Source organism: Drosophila subpulchrella, chromosome 3R (genome assembly GCF_014743375.2).
Source record: "Drosophila subpulchrella strain 33 F10 #4 breed RU33 chromosome 3R, RU_Dsub_v1.1 Primary Assembly, whole genome shotgun sequence".
Classification (NCBI taxonomy): Eukaryota; Metazoa; Arthropoda; class Insecta; order Diptera; family Drosophilidae; genus Drosophila; species Drosophila subpulchrella.
This window is the reverse complement of record NC_050609.1, coordinates 15,609,847-15,629,843: the sequence shown is the minus strand read 5'-3', so window position 1 is coordinate 15,629,843 and position 19,997 is coordinate 15,609,847. Positions and strand designations below refer to the sequence as shown.

The following is a 19,997-nucleotide window of genomic DNA, read 5'->3' as shown; positions in this document are numbered from 1 at the left end:
ACACTCTACTTTCCATGCAACCACCACTTGCTGTGCACCACCACCTGCAGGCCTCTGCCACCGGCTACTTTCGTCGCGGAGGTGGTAATGGTATCGGCTCATCCATCGGTCCCGGTGGTATGAGCCTCAGCCAGCGGAGCCACTCGGCGGCACCCAGCGACGGTTACCACAGCAGCGGAGTAGGAGGCGGTGTGGGCGGAGTGCCCTCCGGCGGTTCCGCCTACGGCTATCGGAGCACCAGTCCCCGAAGGGGATCCCTCTCGCCACCCGACGACCGCTACATAGACTATCCAGTGCTTCCAGTTCACGGCTCGCCCAACGCCCCATCGGTCTACCAGGGACCGGGTGGTGCGTCCTCAGCGGCGGCGGCTGCCTCGCAGCAGCAGCGATTCCAGTCGCGATCGGCCACAGCCACGCCCACGGGATCCCCCAAGAAGAGGCAACTGCCACAGGTAACCATTGCGGAGTGATTTAAGACCAAGAGGGAAAATATGTAATTAGGGTTATGTTAACTCCTGTAAGAGTACACCGAAATACCATTCTATTATAGCGTTAGCCGCCTGTCCCTGAAGAATTCGCGGTTTTTATATTATTGCTTTATTGAACTTAAGTTCATTAAAAGTAACCATTATATGGAGTAGACTTTAAAATATAAAATATTTAAGGAAATCTTCAAATTCCTAATCATGTTTTTCTTGCCACAGGTGCCGCAGACCTCTCGCAGTGCCATGCTGCGGGACCGACTCGGGCAGGACTTTGACGAGCGGTTGGCCTCCGGTGGTCGCTTTGGACGGCACCGCACACGGCAGCCGCACCACCAGGCCACGTACCGCAGCACCGGGATGGGCGGCTGGGAGCGGCACTACACGGGACTGTCGGACAGCGACCTGCACTCGATGGACGCCCGGATGCGACCGCGTCACTCGCTGTCGCCGGACAAGGACTTCATGGGCGAGTTCGGCGACTCGGACATGGAGTCGGTGGTCAGCGTGACCTCCAGCGCCTTCTCCACGCAGTCGGAGCGACCGCGCACCTCGCGCGGACTCAGGTAAGTGGCCGGCGGGCTGAGGAGAGGATGAAGGAGGAGGAAGGAGTGCCAGTCGAAGGCCCAAGCCATTAGCCATTACTATATATAGCCAAATAAGCAAAGCTACGCTGCCAAAATTACGCTGAAAATCCGCTCTGGGCCACACGCCAATTGGTCTACCTACACATTTACTTTCTGAGTAGTAGCTGCGAGCAAAATCCAAAATTTTCCTGAATTAGGCTCTAAATTAGACTCAGAATCGGCGCGCTTACCGCCCAACTTTCTCTTTGACACACAGCACACACACAGTATCTCGCTCACACAGATACACCAACACCTTGAAACGCACACTGAAACCAACGAAAAAACGATAGCGAAAACATAAAGTTTCTTTTCTGCATTTACTTTTTGCGTTTGCCAAACCAACCGACAAAACCAAACCGCTCAAAATAAAAATCAAATCTCTATGATAAATCTCAACAACAATCAACAACGCCGCTTTCGTCGCGCGTACTCTCTTTGTGTTTGTGTTTCAATGCTTCTCTCGCGTGCTGTGCTCACCACACGCTTACACGCCAACCACTCACCACTCACCACGAAACTCAACAACAACCACCACAACTCACCACGAAAAACGAAACCACACACCACTACTCACCTCGAACCAAACGCTGACCTCGGACGTTGTTCGTTCTCTTCCCCTCGAATGTGCCTTGTTAAATGTTCCAATCCACCACACACTCGAAACTCACCACACACGACGAGCGCTGTCTTTTTAAAAAAATCACGCTCATTGAAAATGGTATTCGATGGGTTTAAAAAAAAAAACCATATTCGATTCTTCCCCACACACTTTGCATGCCCCGTAACCAAAATGTTTTCACCACAAAACCCACCACCGCTGCCAACCGTTACCACCCGATACCACCCGTTACCGTTGCCCGCAATAACCGTTAGCTTCCCGCGCAACTGGCGCAACCTCTTTGGCGTCCGCCACAGTTTCCTCAGCGGATCAGGAGGCGAACCCATCACTGGACTCCGACTGCACCACTCGGAGCCTGGAAGGGCCAACACCATCGAGGTGGATGACTGTGACTATCTGCCGGTGGGCGGTGCCCAGCAGTTGGTGTTGCTGGAGCAGCTGGAGCAACTGCAGCAGCTGGCTGCTCTTGCGGCAGCCGACTCACCGCCCATTTCCGCCGGACTTGGAATGCCACTAGCACCACCACCACCACTAGCACCACATCAGGTACTAGTGACCGATGCCAACAGTGGCCAGCTGGTGGAGCAATTCTTCGTGGAGCCCGGCACCATGGCCGAGGAGATGATGGAGCCACTCGATCCACTCGATCCCCATGCGCATATGCATCCACTCCATTCCGCCTTCTACTCGCCATCGCCCCATTTGCCATTCGACATCGACATCGACATCTATCCACCACGACGGTCCAACGGACAGAAAACGAACGTACAAGCCGCTACCGCCGCTGCCTATCCGCTGCCGCTGCTGCCGAGCTTTGAGCAATTCAAGCGCATTACCACGCCCATCACGAATCTCTTCCGCAGCTCCTCGCCCTCGGGCCTCCATGGCCACGCCCATGCCCATGCCCACGACCACGGCACCACGACGCCCAGTTCGCTGGTGGGCTATGTGCGAGATCACCAGGACAAGAGCTGCAGCCACTGCCAGAATGGAAGTCAGCCGGTGGTGCTGTCAACGCACCACACTTTGCATCTGACCACCGCCGGTTTGGCGATTGGCGCTTGCCAGGATCCCTGCTGTCTGGCGGATGCCCATCCGCATCCGCAGCACCAGCCCATGGGCTATACCATGGGATCCGGCGATCCCTCCGCGGATCCGGCGATGTGCGGCGAGTGTGTGGATCAGCACTTTTTGGGCGGGATGACGGGACCGCAGATGAATCTGGGCGTGGTGCCCACCTACCATGTGCACACCCCGACCCCAAATGCCCATCGTCGGGCCAGGGGTCAAATGGCCACGCCTGCACCACCGCCCACTCAATCGGTGCTCCGCCTGTCGCGACAGCTGAGTGAAGACGCCTTGGTGGCCGCCGTACCCATTTCAGAGGCCAAGGCGCAACCCACTTCAATCCTAAAGAAACCGAAGCTCGAGCGAAGGCGACTCTTTCACGAGGGTCAGTCGAGGTCGCTGGACTACGATGATTTGCACACGAAGAGCTGGGGTCGCCGACGCATTCGCTACGAGGACGAGGTGATGCCCTCGTCAGCGGACTATCCCTATCCGCATCCCAATCCCTATGCCAACCACTCACCAACCACGGCGGCCATGTCGCGTCGCTATGGATCGGAGACCAATATCCGGCAGTCGTACATGGGGGCCAATGTGGATGCCAACAATCCGTTGAGTCACTCGCATTTCCTGGTCACGGATGACAAGATAGTGACCATAACCTATGACTCGGATGTGGGCTGGACGCGGCGGGGCGTGGCTCCATCACTGTTTCGAGGGGCGCACCGCCAGCGGGGATTGGCGGATGCCAGGCATCATATGTCGCTGGATCTGCAGCGAACTAGCCAGCAGAAGTTGTACGGTCCGGCGGCACCTTACCTCAAGCGCCGAAGGAATCTGCCGCATCCACCAAGTGCGCAGAATGCCCACAATTTTTCACCAATGGAGCCGGGTTCGGAAATGGGAATGGAACAGGGCAACGGAATGGGCAGCGGTGGTGCACACAACACTACCGGTACCAGTACACACAATAGCAACCACCACACCACCAACCACCACAATAGCCAAGCGAGTAGTGTTAGTGTTAGCCAAAGTCACAATCAACAATCTCAACAACAACTTCAACAACAACAACAACAACAATCAGTTAGGCAAAAAGGGAAAGAAGGCACCACCGCCAATAGCGGATCGATGATGGCATCGGAGCAGCTGACGAAATCTAGTAGTGGGAGCGGTGGTGCAACATCTGCTGCCGCTGCTGGGCATCTTGTCGTCGGTGGTACTAATGCTAATAATGCTTCTTCTTCCTCTTTTGCAAATCCCCAACCACCACCACCACAACAACAACAACTACTACAACAACAACAACAACTTCATGGATCACCCAACAATATCAACAACAATATTAAACGTGCCCCATCATCAACACCACAACAACAAAACACATACACCAACAATGACGCCAACAACCTGACGCTTGACCCCACACAACAACAACAACAACCACAATTACCACCCTCACAACAACAACAACCACCAAATACATGCACAAATCTTATCACAAATACAACAACAACATTAACAACAACAACCACAACATCGTCGAATGCAACGAATGCGGCGACAACGACAACCGCAACAACAACAACAACTGCGACAACAACAAATGCTACAACAACTGCCACAAATCCAACAACAACAACAACAACGAATAACACGAACGAACCAAACGCAACAACAACAACAACAACGAACGCAAACGCCGATGCGGATGCGGACGCGGATGCTCCGCTGGACGCCATCGACTGGGATGCAATCGATGCGATGCTGGATGATGATTTCAGCGAGTATGACAAGGACAAGAACGGAGCCGACGATCCTGGAGCCTCCAAGTCAGCGGAGGGCGGTGGTGCCGAAGATAAAGTCGGTGAGTAGTCGAAGAACTATTAAATAACACCTTATGATTGTTAGAAACACCAACCAAAAGGTCACTTTGTTAAAACCTGTGTATTGATTTGAGTACGCATAGATAACTTTTAATTTTGAAAAACTGTTAATACAACTTGTTGTAACACATCAAAAATATATGCCTATATGTTTATTTTTAACTAACTAACCCTAATTATAGTTATAGAATAGTTTTGCTTTTTCAAAACCTTCAAAACACTTTGAGAGCTGAGTGTCAAGATCCCTATACACTATACATCTTTCTTCAAGACTCATCCTCTATGAACGAAATACTTGAAATATAACATTATCTTTCCAAATTGATAAATACTTTATAAATATTTTCTTGCTATATTTTAAAACAGTGTGACCTTATCTTTTGAATATGATATTTAACACCCAACACAAACATATTATTGGAAATACCAAAGGATAAATGGATAACTCTTTAGTTGTTTAGTTCTCATAAAAAAAAAGGGTATACTCGTACAACAGAAATGCAACTACCTATTAACATAACTTTGACAACACTTGGTATTCCTAACTTTGTATACCATTTCTAACATATCTTATGCATTCCCACAGATGGCAGCCTCTCGGACACCGGAAACGACCGGAAGAAGGGCGGCGGCGTCGACCAGGAGCGGTCCCCCAAGGGGGGCAGCGGCATGGGCAAGAAGTCCAACTCCACCTCGCAGCTCTCGGCCACAGGTAGGGTGATTTTGTTCCGTTCTCTGTTTGCGCTCGTTACCGTTCTCGTTCCGTTGCCTTGTGTTGCTCAGTCAGCCAGTCAAACAACCAATCAATCAGTCAGTTGATCATTTGCTCAGTTGACCAGTTATTCGCATCATCGTAGGCTCAGTACGGAAATTTGAAAGCCGGCAGGAGCAACCATCTTTCGTCTCTTATTTTTGCTTTGCCATTTGATAAAAAAAACTAACCACTAACCAATCCATTATCATAACCATAAGCCATAGCCAAGCTAACCAAACTAACCGATATATATATAGTACAAAATAAGAAAACTAAAACTGTGTAAAATGCCATACTCGAAGGTCGTAAAAGACGTATGGGCTTTGGAAAGAAGGGTAAGAACTCGTTCACGGTGCACCGCAGCGAAGAAGTGCTGCCCGGCGATATAACGCGGGAACTGCGAAGCGGTGGCGGTGGCGGATTGGGCGTTAGCCTCGGCGGTGCCGGTGGTGCCAGTGGCGCCGGTGGCTCAGGCGGCGCCGGCGGGGGCGGCCTGTCCCGCGGCTCGTCCTCGGAGGCGGACGCCATCGAGCAGTTCTTCGGCGATGGCGCCGGCGGGGAAAGGTGCGCACAAGTCCAACTTTCGATTCCAAAACTATCTTCTCTCTCTATCTCTACTGTACTCTACTCTATACTACTCTACTCTAAAACTACTACTCTTCTCTACTATGCTATGCTATCAGTTCCTTTTCGGTTGATTATCGTTTTGTGACTTTCTTTTTGGTTTTGAGTTGCCTTTTGGAGGAGGAAAAAAGATCAAAATCTATGAAAACTGTTTAAAGCCAGTTAGGCTGTCGATTGAGATGATAAACATTAGTCGGCCCAGAAACGCAACAGTAACAGCAACAGTAAAGTAACAGTACAATATCGGTAACAGAAACCCCTCCCGAAAACAAATCCCACGCTCAGCACATAAGGATGTTGGTCCTTCAATCCCTAGCTTTTCATCCACTGTGCTCTCTGACTTTCGCGCGCGCTTTTTGCCAAAGCTTCAGCCAAAGCTCTATCTCTCTCTATATCCTTTTTCGCAGGCATGACCAACTGTAACTTGAAAACGTACCCGCCTTTCCCCCCGTTAACTTGATTTATTATTTTCGACCTTCTTTAAAACGCAGGCGCAGCAAACAAACCAGAAAAAATAATAAAAACCAGAGCAACCCAACTAAACCAAACCAAAAACCAACAAACAATCCAAAGTCGATACGTATTTTTAGGCTTACAGGGGGAATCCCAATTGCCCCCTAAAAACGAAGCGGAGCACACCGAAAGCTTTGCCCATCCGCAGTTTTCCCGGAAAATGCGATGACACTGGGCAAAGCTTTCGACTGTGCGACACGCGGCACACACTTTTCGCACCCACTGTGCGTCGGTGTGGATGCGCCCGCATTTGCATTTTACTTTCGTAGCAGCATATACTTACTATACTACTATTACTAACCAAACCGTACCGATTGCTAATGCCATCTTTTGTATAACCAAGCCACACAACATTTATTCCTAGCGTTCTGTTCGATTTGCATGCATTGAGTTAAGCCAACCTACTTACCAACTTATATACCCTCGTTACCACTCTCGTACTCTCGACATACCAAGCTACTACCAATCTCTTGCAGCCTCAATCTATAAGTTATCGCCATGGCTAAAGCTTGTGATTCGGCTTCAGCTAGGGCTTTTTATTCGTAGCGGTAAGAGTGAACAACCAGCATTGAGATCAAGATCCCCACCACCACGGAGTTTATCTTATCCACATCCACACACATCCCGATTTTATCTACGATCCCGGGGATCGGTCTTGAGGTCTTCGAGTCCCCGTCAGCGAACTAATGTTTATCATCTGCCTCCCGCAAGATTCTCCTTCAGTTCGATTATGTTTTGCGCAATTACGATTCGGATAACTAAGTATATGTATACAGGGAGCTCTGTCACAGAAAGCCAGCAGACATCCAACTACAACAACTACAACAACAACAGCCACTACAACAATCAACACACCACAAGAACAACAAGTAGCAACAACTATAGCTGCATTATCAACAACTACAACAACCAGACTCCTCATCTGAAAAATTGGCCAAACTAGACAGCAAACAAAATTCGCATTGCACACGATGTAGTGGAGAAAAAAAGTGCAGTATATATATCACAAGCAAGCTTCAAAGTAACACTATATAAAATACTAGAATTAAAATACACAACCAGACGGGTTGAGTCCTTCTAGTGATATAACGCAATAATTGTTTTCATTTACGCCACTAGTTTTGATGATTTCTCGCTGATATATAAATATATATATACATATAATGTGTTCTCTATGATCTGTGTTCTTATGGTTATTCAGTTCTCGCTTGATTTTAACCTAAGTTTGTATTTCGATTTCTGTTAACGACTCTACTCTGTCTTGTTCCTGCTCCTTGGGGTTCCCAGAACTTGGGTTTCGCTCTTCGAGATTTGTGGTTTCCCAGAGCCCAACGTCGAGAAACCAGAGGCCAGCGTTGCAATCTCATCGTCGGTCAAAATTTTCAAAATTTACTTGTACAGAATATTATTAAAAAGTTAATTCACAAAAAAAAAAAACATGCAGAAATCTCTAGATATATCAAAATGTATATAAGTTTTTGTCTAGAGATTTCTGCATAGTCCCATATGGTATATGATAGGATCATCTTAGGATCACACACCCCCCAACCTCTGTATATACGCGCACACACACACACATCTGTATAAATATGTATTGTTGTCTCCGGCAGAACAAGAGCAATACCAGGCACAGTTCGCAATACCAGGCAGCTCGACCAGTTCCGCTGGTCACCACCATATCACACTACCACCACCACATCCATACCACCAGCGGCAGTCGCGCGGCTCGGCGGGCAGCATCCAGCGGTCGGTGGAGGTGCCGCCGGTGCCTCCGGTGACCCGTTACAGTGCCGGCAGCATTCACTCGATCACTAGCTCCGAGGGCTCATCGTAAGTCTCCCGATCGCATCCGCCTGGCCAGTCCTTGGCCCTAGCAAGTAAACTACCTTTCCGGCTGAAGGATCTCTGTCTTGCCTGCTTCTGTCTCTGTCTCTCTGTCACTGTATCTCTGAATCTCTGACTCTCTGTCTCTATTCTCTCACTCTCCGACTGTCCGACTCAATCTAAAACACTATCTCCATTGGCTTTTGTATATGGTAATCTGTGTGGCGATCCAACTCACCAACTTTCCCCTTAAAAAACTCTTTCATCCTGCAACTTTCTCTCTTTCTCTTTAATCGATGTCTGTGTGCGTGCGCCTTGTAAGACAATATAAAAACCGCTGCAAAACGAGCCTGCATTTGCGTACATTTTTTCTCTAAGTGTATTCCACTTTTCCTTCCTTGAGTTCCGTTTGATTCTTCAACTTGTTTGTGTATTTTTCTGTCATGTAATGTGTATAAATTGTGATTTTTTAACTTGATTTTAACTATGATTTTCAGCAAATATCTATAGTATATGTATATATATGTATATAAAAAGATAACCTCACCTTTCGATGTGTGTGTAAATGAAGGGATTAGACTAAGACAAGCCTAAATAAGAAAATATATTATAAAAAATAAAATTTGTAAAGCCGTAGATCGCTACAGATCGCCCTCTAGAGAACCTGCTCTCTCTTTATCTAGATGACTTAGGACTCCGATCTTATATAGCATAGTACCTTCTCTGCACTTTTGATCCGGGAAACGAAAGACACTTGCATGCGACCATTGAACTGTGACTCCACTTGTCTCTCCCTCTCCTCCGCACCACCAGTATCACCTTCAGTACCTAACCACCACCACCACCACCACCTCTCACCAAACCACACTGATCCATTTCAGACCACAAAACAGTTGCATTTGCAACCACCAACTGAAACTACAACATTTACTGTCTTTCTACAACTCCCTGTATATAAAAAGTTCTTTCTTTCTCAAAAATCAAATCCTTTCTTTGTGTAAATTACGTTACCTATTTTTAAAAAGATTTTTAGATGAGAGATGATACAAGAAAAGGAATGCAAACGATCCTGTACTAAATGGCTTTCTTTAATGTACCCCCAAAACCCCCGAACCTTGATCCCCCCACATATATAGATTCTCCCCCTCGTTGCGCAATGATGGAGCCCTCAACGAGTTCGTGGATGGTTTGGGACCAGGTCAACTGGTGGGTCGCCAAGTGCTGGGAGCTCCCTCGCTGGGCGACATCCAGCTATCGCTGTGCCATCAAAAAGGCTGTCTGGAGGTGGAGGTCATACGGGCCAGGGGCTTACAGGTATGTCGGGATATCGGATATCTAAGAAAAACCCTTTAATCACTCTATTCATTTCTATCTCTCAGCAAAAAGCCCAATCAAAAATGCTGCCTGCTCCATATGTTAAGGTTTACTTGGTATCGGGAAAACGATGTGTGGACAAGATGAAGACCTCCTCGGCTCGACGAACTCTGGATCCACTGTACCAGCAGCAGTTGGTATTCAAACAGTCCTACACCGGTTGTATACTACAGGTGGGTCTCCTCTATATCTCCCCATATTTCACATACAACTAATCCATGTAATTTAACACTAGATAACCGTTTGGGGCGATTATGGACGCATCGAGAAGAAGGTGTTTATGGGCGTGGCGCAGATAATGCTCGACGATCTGAATCTGTCGAATATCGTGATCGGCTGGTACAAACTCTTTGGCACCACCTCCCTGGTCAGTTGTCCCACTAATATAGGCTTAGGCTCTAGGCGTTCATCCATAGCCTCACTCGACTCACTAAAACTCTAGCTCTTAAAGAAACTGAAACTCGGCTAAAACTAAAACCAGAATCTTTCAAACTCAAGTCGTACAAGAAAAAAAAAATACAAAGAACAAACTAAAATAGATTCGCAAATCGCAAATTTGATAAAAACAAAAGAACACTTGCATATATTTATATAAACCTACACACACAGAACATATATTTATATAGTATTTAGCTCAACGTTTTGTTCATAGCAAGTTACAAAGAACAAAAGTTGTACAATTTTGTAGAGTAATCAGTCGCAAAAATCCTGTAAAAAGAAATCCCAAACTAAAAACGATCAGTTTAAAGATCCAGCAAAATCAATTTGATATTAAACCGATAATATAGTAAACATCAAAGCATTTGTTTTTAGTTAGCAATATATACATACGCACTACTGTAAATGAAACGCTTATTATATAATTCACGGAAAAACTCACACACTACACCCACACCTACACCCATGAGGCAAAGTAGAATGAAAATTCGCATTGTGTACTGAAACGTTGAATGGAAAGTTGAAAGTTGATCGAAAGCAAAAGCAAACCAATCAAAAACCAAACTGCAAAACCAAATTAATACGAAAATAACCTTTCGCAAGTCACCATAAATCACCGTTACCGTTAAAGTTACCGTTACTTCAACGTAGTTTTCACATAGACTCGTATAATACTCATATAGGTATGTTTCTCTATCCCCAATTACCCAATCAAAAACCCAAAAATTTAATAGAACCCAATCACACACAAAACCGTTTTGCTTGGCATTTTTCTAGTGCATGCGTAGATAATTAATCAATAACCATTTTGAATCTTTATAATTTATATACGATCCACAAAGCTTCCAATAGATTTTGTAAACAACCACAACACCAACTGAATACATGAATACAAAATGGCAAATCCTGGCTAGCTATCAAACATATACATATACTAAATAGCACTTTCCTAGGCCTAGCTCTTTTGTAAACCCTGTAAACAATAATGGCAAGTGCCTGTACCAACCAACTTTGAAACCACACCAGGGTCGTCCGATCGTTTGGGCCGGCGAATCAGTCATTATGGAGGAGCCGGGCGAATAACAGTTTCCAACACTATCGACACCCAAACCAACCAACAACACTACAACAACGAAAACACTTTAAAGCACCCAAGCACAATTCAATTCAAGCGAACTCTAAACTGAACTGAATTCAGTAAGTGCACATAATTTAAATACAATTTTCAATATATAAACTCAGGCTTACTCTCTAGTGCGCTATTTTCAACCAGACATTCCGCCACTTTGCCATTTTACACTGCTCAAAAGAAATAAAATTACAGATAAAACACACTAATAATCCACTTTGCCCGTTTCGAAAAGAATTAACCAACACAGCCACCCACCAGATAATCGGTTTTGTAAGCTAGCATGCTAATTGATCCCCATATCCTTGCAGTAACCATTCGCCCGTGCTGTCAGCCCGGCAGCCAAATAGCAAAGGACCAAAGGTTAGCCTGCAGCGGCGGATCCCAAGATATAAAGCCGCCCGATCCTCATTCGGCAGGTTGCTGGCCTAAGCTAAGTCCACATCTGATCTGTTTTTTCTATTCTACGACGACGGCAGACTTGGAAGAAGAACACAACAAACAAATTAAGAAAATGATATAGGAAAACAAAGAGAAATATCTAATTTTTATAAGTCATGAAAACAATTGCATTTAAACGAACCGAGAACAGAGAACACAAGCAGAGCAGTAAAATGATTAAACGTAACTACGGAATACAGATAAATGATAATTGTAAAGGCAGTCTATATATACATATACACCTATATAACGGATAACATTTGACAAAGGATACTTGTAAATTATGCATATTTAAAATAATTTTTATTATTACACACCTAAGATCACTATTATTTTCGTAATACGATTACTGCGATTATTATTACTTAAAACTATTATTGATAATGAAAAACGAAAACAAAAAAATACAAAAAAAGAAGAAAACCAAGGGAGAAGGTGGATAAAGTTCAAGTGCTAGTGTCAGTCATGCCTAAGCCTTAGCCTGAGCAGAGACGCAGATGGATATAAATTGTTTATTGAATAAATAGCTAAATCTAAATCAGTAAAGGGAGTTATAGATTTTCAGAGAGGGGAGTTATTTAAGTATATATACATATATAAATCGATATATACATAAATATATTTTACCGTTTAAGCAAGCAAAGAACCACTAACACTTAAATAAGCCTAACTTACGATAAAACCGATAAAGTTAAAGCTTAAGATTAGGTAACTAAAAAGGGAGATATGAGATATGTATTAATCGAACAAGAAGAACAAAAAATATTTACCAAGCGAGAGAGATGAGCAAGTTTAACTTAATAATGCAAAATCTGAACTTAAGCTGTACATAGGAACCACACACGTTACATAACACACCACATCCGGTTAACCGATACCGATTACCGATTACCCACAACCGCTTCCCCGAGTTTAGGCTTTATAGCTATTGGTTAGCTCTGCGCCCCGTCAAAAACTCGGCAGCCACCCCAAAATGTACGAGTTTTTGACGTCGGCGATGAGGACATACACACACACACACACACAGTATCGTATAATTTAACTTAGAGCAAATGGAAAACTATCTCTCTATATGAATATACTATACAGCGATTCCTTGTTTTTTTCTGTAGATCCCCTCGCTTCACTTTGTCGCGCTTTTAGAGTCGGTTTAGAATCCTTTTTGTCGCCTTGGTTCCAAGCAACTTGCCTCGAAAAAACGCATCAAGTACCTTCAAGTTAATAGTGTGAGCTGTAAAAATCGTTACCTGCTTGCCAAAGATACACGTACATTAGCATAGATGGAAAATGGAAAATGGACAATGGAAAAGTGTAACGGAAAACCAAAAATAGTTTGCAATTTACTGCATGTTAATTTGAGATATTTTTGTCATTCTTTTGGGCAACATTTTGCAATGCATTCCTGGGAAGAGCAAACATATCACTGACCAGCGGACAGAGATGATGATGGATGGGAGCAGTTAACTTTTATACATACATAGGTCATAGGACATAGGTCAGAGGGCGGCGGGATAGCTACATATGATTATGATACGACACCTAGCTATTGTTCCTATCCAGTTGTTTAGTGCTCGTTCTTTTTGCTTTCACTCGTGGCTACGGATATTGAGTTGAACCTTTCCGTCCATTCATTCAGATACACACAGCTAGACATAGACACAGTTGCAGTTACAGCTACAGATACAGATACAGATTGAGGTAAAGTTAAATAATATATATATATTGACATGTGCATATCCATCCAAGCAGCAGCTTCCTATATCAGAACTAAACAACTAAGAGATACGTAAAGAAATGCCGAATCACAGGGAAAATGCATTCAAAATGTTGCTGCAAAATAATCACAAGAAAATCACGCATCGAGCATTCGAATTTCGAAATATGAGGAGGATAACGCGCTTCAGATATTTTGGAAAAGTAAAACTACCAGCGAGGTTTCCAGCAACTAATTATACGATATATAAGTCAAAGGAACATACATTCAGATACATACATTATAGATAATCAGATTTGTAATCTCCGCTCTTCACGAACCTCATACGAACTTTTCTATGATAAAACTCTCTCTATCTCTACCTATATATTGTTTCCACTGCTCTCCTTCGGCAAACATTCAAAGATGCTTTGATTACTCAGCAAACCAGCAAAGAGGAAGAACAGAATTACTAAAAACCTCGGCGAGTTCGACGTTAAAATGCCCTTTCCTGAAAGAATTGGCATCATACAAAAAATTGAGAATTGTGCTGAAAAAGTTCAAAGATTTTTCAACTTTGGAAGGGGCATTTCTACCGTGCAGTCATAACAGAAATTCTTATTAGGATTCCTATAGAATTCGTTACATTTAAGTCACACCAAAGACAAAAAACATATAGAAAATGTTAATGAAGCAAATGATATATTATGGCAAGTTATTTCAATGGCAACCAATACAAGAAACAAAATGCTATTTACTAAGTTCGATTTGAATGACAGGCGACGTTAAAACACGATACACACGAAGATCAACAACACGAGAATATATCATTTATTGCAAATGTTGAACTAAATTGATTAAAAGGCGAAGGTCTGCGCTCTCGCTGGGCGCCCCGAACACCTTATATTGTATTTTAATATCTCGACAACAATCGAAGGTCGAGAAACGACAATAAACTGTGAAATGAATATGTAAAAACAAAATAAAAACACAAAAAACTAAAATTATACTAAAAATTGCGGAGACGAGCATTATTAATATTGATGAACACAGAAACTTGAATTGTGTAAAACTAAAAACTAAAGAGAAAATTTAATGAAAAGCAACATTTAAAGAACAAAACAAAAGAAAATTCATTAAAAATTGTTTTCTAATAAAGCATAGCCCGGAGTTTTATTTAATCAAGGAAAAGTAGCCCTTTAATAAGAAATGCACAGTTTTGGGGTTTTACATAAAGCGGTGGTATTTCTTTATTTACCATTGATAAACCATTTAATCCGTATATTGTATATATAAATAATTTAAACATTCATTGATTTATATTATTAAATATAAATGTTTTTGGATGCATGCGCCATATCGGATACTGGGTTTAACCTTACGTTCATTTACAAGTTTTGCCCGCTTGCGCAAAAAAATTGTGACCCAGGTTACTAAATCAAGTATCTGTAATTCTCTTTTGGGGCATACTTAGTATTTCTTTTGGATATTTTGTTTGAATAATTCTTTAATTAATTTGAAATTATGTTACAAAAGTTTTCTTTCTTAACTGTTGATATCTCGTTTAGTTTAGTGCGTTTCACAAAGGAACCAAGTTAATGACGACATGCTAAACTATATTTATGGCCTATCCACTATCGTATCAATGCTATGAATTTCTCAAGCTGACTTCGGATCTTTACTTTTTAAAGTTCTTTGATGGATGTGCATTTCAAAATGTAGGTATTATATTACTAATCAGTCTTTATAACGAAAATAAATACGACCGGTTAACTGAATGCTCTACAAAAAGGGGTTCGGAACTACCGTCCTCAGAGTTTTTTTTTCTTTTATAGTTGGATTCAAACGGGTTCCGATTCAAAATAAAAGTACATTTAACTACATTTACGCGGGGTACAAAAAAAGAAATCTTATAAGCGGGTGTGTTGGTGGAAAGGACATTCCAGCGTGCAGTAGGTTAAGGTCGAAAGTCTTGTGCGTGTGAGATATGTATGGGGCCGTGGATAGTATTCGTTTGTATCATACATTAGATAATATTCATATTGTCGCTTTGTTACATTACATTTTACATTCATCTTAAACGATAAGCGTTGAGAGACCATAGAAAATACATATGCCAAAGCCTTGCTGGGTGTCTATCATCTATGCCGACTAGCTGAAGCATAACGTTTTGGGCTAGTTAGTGCCATAAAATTACGATTTACCACTTTACAGTTTATCCTTACAATAAAAACCATAGAATTGCAGCTTAAATTCGTATGCCTTTTGTCCATTTCATATTTCTTTTTTTTTTTTTGCTTCGATAAGAGAAATTGCTTAGGGGAAAATACTTTGAGTGCTTGCACATGATCGAGCTATGATATTTTATTCCTTTCAGATTAATATTTATGGGGCTCTTACACTTAGCTATAGATATTCATTCATATATGATATGATAAACATTAGTTTACATTGATTACTTAAACACGATTAGCTTATTATCTTACACATTGTATACGAGCATAGCATGTATAAATATAAATATATATTTAGATTTAGATTTAGCCGTAGATGTAGGTGTAGTATAGATATAGATATAGTTTTAGGTTCAGTTTTTCTTATTTTTTTCGTGGGTCATCTGGGTGGCAGTTAGCGCTACATACTTGAGTGGATCATCGTCAAGGCAAAGCAAATGGAGAATAGTTTTGGATTGGGTTACCAGCTGATCCTTGGAAGATTAGTGGATTTGGTATGGCGTCTCTGGGGGTCGGAGCTGTACAAAAACCGAGAGGCTAAATTAGGGCTTTATGGATAATAATGGGTAATGCTATGGTTCTGTGCTCCGATTGCACTACAACATATGTTAGTCTCCTAAAATTTCTTTGAATATGTTCGTCTATAATGCCGTAGAGCAGGCGGCCCGCGGTATAGGAAATACCTATGCAGCTGTTGACCACTGTCGTAAAGCAATCAGAATTCAACTTAGGTTATAACGTTTTTAAGGGATTTTACATGGATTGCAAGGCGTTTTGCAACAATTCTAAGTTCATAGTATAGTAGATGGATCCCTGGCTAGCCTAGTGCAGTTGGGCCGTAACATATAGACCGCAATCCTGGTCGGAGGCCATCGAGTAGTTGGCCGAATCGCGATCCTCTGGAATGGTGGGATGCGTCTCAAGTGGCAGCTTGGCGAAGGCATGATGCCCGGCTCCGTAGCCCAGGTGTCCGTAGGGCGACTCCGCGGCCTTGGTCACGTGCGGCAGGCGGCGCAGGAAGTGCGGATTGGAGTAGCGCACTCCATTGGGCAGCGTGGTGTGCGGCGTCTGTTGGCCATTTCCCAGGGCCACCGAGGCATTGGCATAGTGCATGCTGCTGCTGCTGCTGCTGCTGTTGTTATTGGGCGTCATGAAGCTGGATACCTGCGATGCTGGACCCATGGAACTGGTCATGGCCGAGGTGGAGGCATAGCCACCACCGCTCCCGGCGAGCTGCTGGCTGTGGCAGCCCACCGGCAGTGGCATCGTGCTACAGTGAGCCGTATAGTCGAACTTCTGCTCCGGCACCGAACGCTGCAGCGGCAGCGTGGCACTGTTGATGACCACCGTCGACGAGGAGGAGGCGGAGGACGAGGATATTGCCGAGGGATCCGCATTGAAGCTGGACATGCGCATGTTGGTGCACCGACCGTAGGGCTCCTCCTGAATGGGCGGCTGTGGGGGGCGTGGCGGTGGCTTGCTGTTGGCCCGCGGCCGTATGATGACCTCCAGTTCACGCTCCTCACCCGAATGGACGCCGCTGGAGGACTCGGAGGGGGCGCGCTCCGGCGGCGAGGTGGTGTTGGTGCTCTCGGTGGTGGAGGTGGTGTCGCTGCGGGGCGTCAACGCCTCGTTGGGAACCCCCGAATCGGCGCGGCGCAGGCAGCGGGGTGTGGAACTGGAGGCGATCTGGGAAAGGGGCAGAATCAAAGATAGCAGGGGGTAAGTGAAAGTGGTCCAGGAACAGTGGGGATAATGAGTGAGTCTAGGAGGTGACAGTAGGGGCTCTGCTTCATCGTGGCCCCGTCTGCAAGTGAAAATGAAACCAAATCAATTCGGGGAAACTGTCTCGAAACCTCGACCCATCCATCAAACTGGAGCACTAATTCGGACAGGGTTTCTGTCGCTGGTGTCCCCGAGACCAATCCCCATTCCAGATCCCCCCATCCCACAATCCATGTCGCCCTGTCTGTGGCCCTGGCACTGATTTATGCTGTCTCATAACAGCAAACATAAATCTCCGGCTGCTGCCTCTGCTGCTCCAGGGGCGTGACATGCTACACGCCCCTACATGACGACGCATCGCCCCCCCCCTGCAATCCCACATGCAAATCACAAGCAAGAACACAAAATTATTCACCATGCACTGGGCACTACGCTCTATGCTGTAGGGGAAATACCCTAGCTGTGGGTGCACCCAAAAGTCTGGGAATTCATTTTATTGTGACTGGGAATTTGGGTGCAACATCCAAGAGGTCATCTATAGAAATCAACATACATAGTTGATTCTTGAAGTCATGAGGAACCAAAAGCTTTACACAATACAATTTCTCAATGTCATGTTAGCCTTTGATATAAGGTTAAATTGTGGTTTCGGAAGAATTGAGTTTATACTCTTTTTATACTCATGTTTTACTATTTTTAAACGTAAGTTTAGTAAATAAACATCACATTGGGAAAACAATTTTGTTTATTAAAACAATTTAACCTCATGCTAACTTTTTATGACAAATAACAAACTAGAACCTTAAAATGACATTGAGAAATCAAGCATGGACCTTTCTATAAAAATGTTAGCTCCTAATTTAAGATGGCACATATGTACATTATGAATGATAATCCCAGAAGGCAAACCGAAAATATATTATAAAGTAAATCTAAACTACCTAAAAATATGATATTTTTGCTTTTATTGATTTTTTGTAATACCCTTGACTGAGCAAAATCATCTAACTCTAAGATATACCCTTATACTTATATATAGATACCCATTCCTCCACTTACATGCGCTTCGTTGGTGTGAACTGCGACCGTGACCGGAGCTAAGGGGCTGACTAGATGCTGGTGCGGATTGCTCTGTTGCTGGAGAGGATGCGGTGGTGGCGGCTGTGGCTGCTGGTGCTGCTGCTTCTGCTGGAGAGGATGCTGCTGTGGATGCTGCAGAGAATGCTGAAGTGGATTGTGATGGCGCTCGGGCGACAACTGCATCATCTCGGGCATGGCTTGAGGGGCCCGCCCGTAGATGCCGGTGGAATGGGGCAGTACCGCTGGTGGCTGTGGCACGGGGGCCCCCTTCATGGGCAGCGGCGGAGGGGGTGGAGGTGCCTGGGCCTGTGCCTGTGCCGACGGCTGGGGCGGCTCCAGATCCCTGGTGGAGGCGTAGGTGATGCTGTCGTCGCGCACACAGGCCAGCAGCTTGCCCTCCTCGGAGATGTTGTCGTCGCTGATGCCACCCAATCCGCTGAGGTTGGCATAGTCGTGGGGATGTCCATGGGCAAAGGATTGGGCCTGCCGCTGCTGCTGCTGCTGAAGATGATGGTTGTTGGTCAGCGGCGGCGGCGGAGGAAGTTCATCGTACTCCGAGAGATGGAGCAGGCTGACCCCCACCGAGGTGTTGCTGACGCCCCTCTTTATGCTGCCCATGGTGATGCCCACGACGGCTCCGGCGGTGGCCGCCCTTAGTGTCGCGTACTCGCCGTCGTCAGCTTCCCCCGCAGCACTGGCAAAACATATCGAGGCTCCACGGCTCGTATGGCTAAAGGGGGATATGGATATGGGTCTGGTCAGTGGGTGTTATAACATCACATTAAAATGTCGCCCTGTGTTGGTTGCTTTCAGGCCTGTCAGGACAATCAGGAAACAGAACGAACTCAGAGCTAGAAATTGGATAGTATTAGCCCATCTGGGTTACCCTTATTTTTAAGGAATTTTTAAAAAACAAACGATATGTTTGTGTCTGAATTTAGAGTTCTAAGTGTATATTATCACAGTTAAGTAAATCATTCACATTTTTATAGAAGATACTTAGATATAGAAATCGAAATAGATTGGTTTATCCGGGTGACTCTTTTTTATACAATTAAAATAAAGTGAAAAACTTGATCAATAATATTATTTATAAACGTTCAAAAGATGTAGCATTACGAAGCATTTATCATAACCAATTTAAGTAAAATTGTTTGCTCCAAAATCAGGTGTAAAATTTAATTGTCTCTCATTAAGGTTAACAAAATGGGCATCTGAACCCTTAAAGCATTTTCAAAAATTTCTAAAGTTCGTTCTCTTCCCCTGAAATTGTTCAAACATTGTCTGTGTTAGTTCAATGGTTTTCCGGTTAGTTAAACAAATTACCAAGGACAAGAACAACAACACGGCGACATCGACAACAACAACAACACAAAATCTGCGAGCGCTTTGTTTTTAGTAGTAATTGTTAATTGAAATTCAATTGGCCCACACTCAATTAGCTAGAGTTAGTAGTAATTAAGTTCTAGTAAATCAAACAATTG

General features: G+C 44.3%; 2 protein-coding genes across 34 annotated transcripts in view; one reads left to right on the top strand and one right to left on the bottom strand.

Moving 5' to 3' along the window:
* LOC119558043 overlaps positions 1–14,093 on the top strand; it is a 46,586-nt gene extending 32,493 nt beyond the window's left edge. For 15 of the 29 annotated variants that reach the window (XR_005220138.1, XR_005220137.1, XR_005220136.1 and 12 more), the window contains 9 exons: positions 51–452; positions 705–1,048; positions 1,985–4,665; positions 5,271–5,396; positions 5,741–6,002; positions 9,536–9,713; positions 9,779–9,946; positions 10,009–10,894; positions 11,652–14,093. Coding sequence is in view for 2 of the 29 variants with exons in the window: in XM_037871209.1 (XP_037727137.1) it covers positions 51–452; positions 705–1,048; positions 1,985–4,665; positions 5,271–5,396; positions 5,741–6,002; positions 9,536–9,713; positions 9,779–9,946; positions 10,009–10,140; positions 11,652–11,654 (4,296 nt within the window). In the remaining 27 variants the exon portion in view is untranslated. Of the gene's footprint in view, positions 1–50; positions 453–704; positions 1,049–1,984; positions 4,666–5,270; positions 5,397–5,740; positions 6,003–8,185; positions 8,406–9,535; positions 9,714–9,778; positions 9,947–10,008; positions 10,895–11,237; positions 11,409–11,651 lie in introns of those variants that run through there. The other 14 variants (XR_005220150.1, XR_005220156.1, XR_005220164.1 and 11 more) reach the window with 9 other exon arrangements.
* Positions 14,094–14,691: 598 nt separating this feature from the next.
* Positions 14,692–19,997, bottom strand: part of LOC119553866 (protein tincar) — a 67,647-nt gene continuing 62,341 nt past the window's right edge. For 2 of the 5 annotated variants that reach the window (XM_037864531.1, XM_037864539.1), the window contains 2 exons: positions 18,493–19,243; positions 16,531–17,397 (listed from right to left, as the gene is read on the bottom strand). In XM_037864531.1, the coding sequence (XP_037720459.1) occupies positions 16,531–17,397; positions 18,493–19,243 (1,618 nt within the window). Of the gene's footprint in view, positions 17,516–18,492; positions 19,244–19,997 lie in introns of those variants that run through there. The other 3 variants (XM_037864522.1, XM_037864547.1, XM_037864556.1) reach the window with 3 other exon arrangements.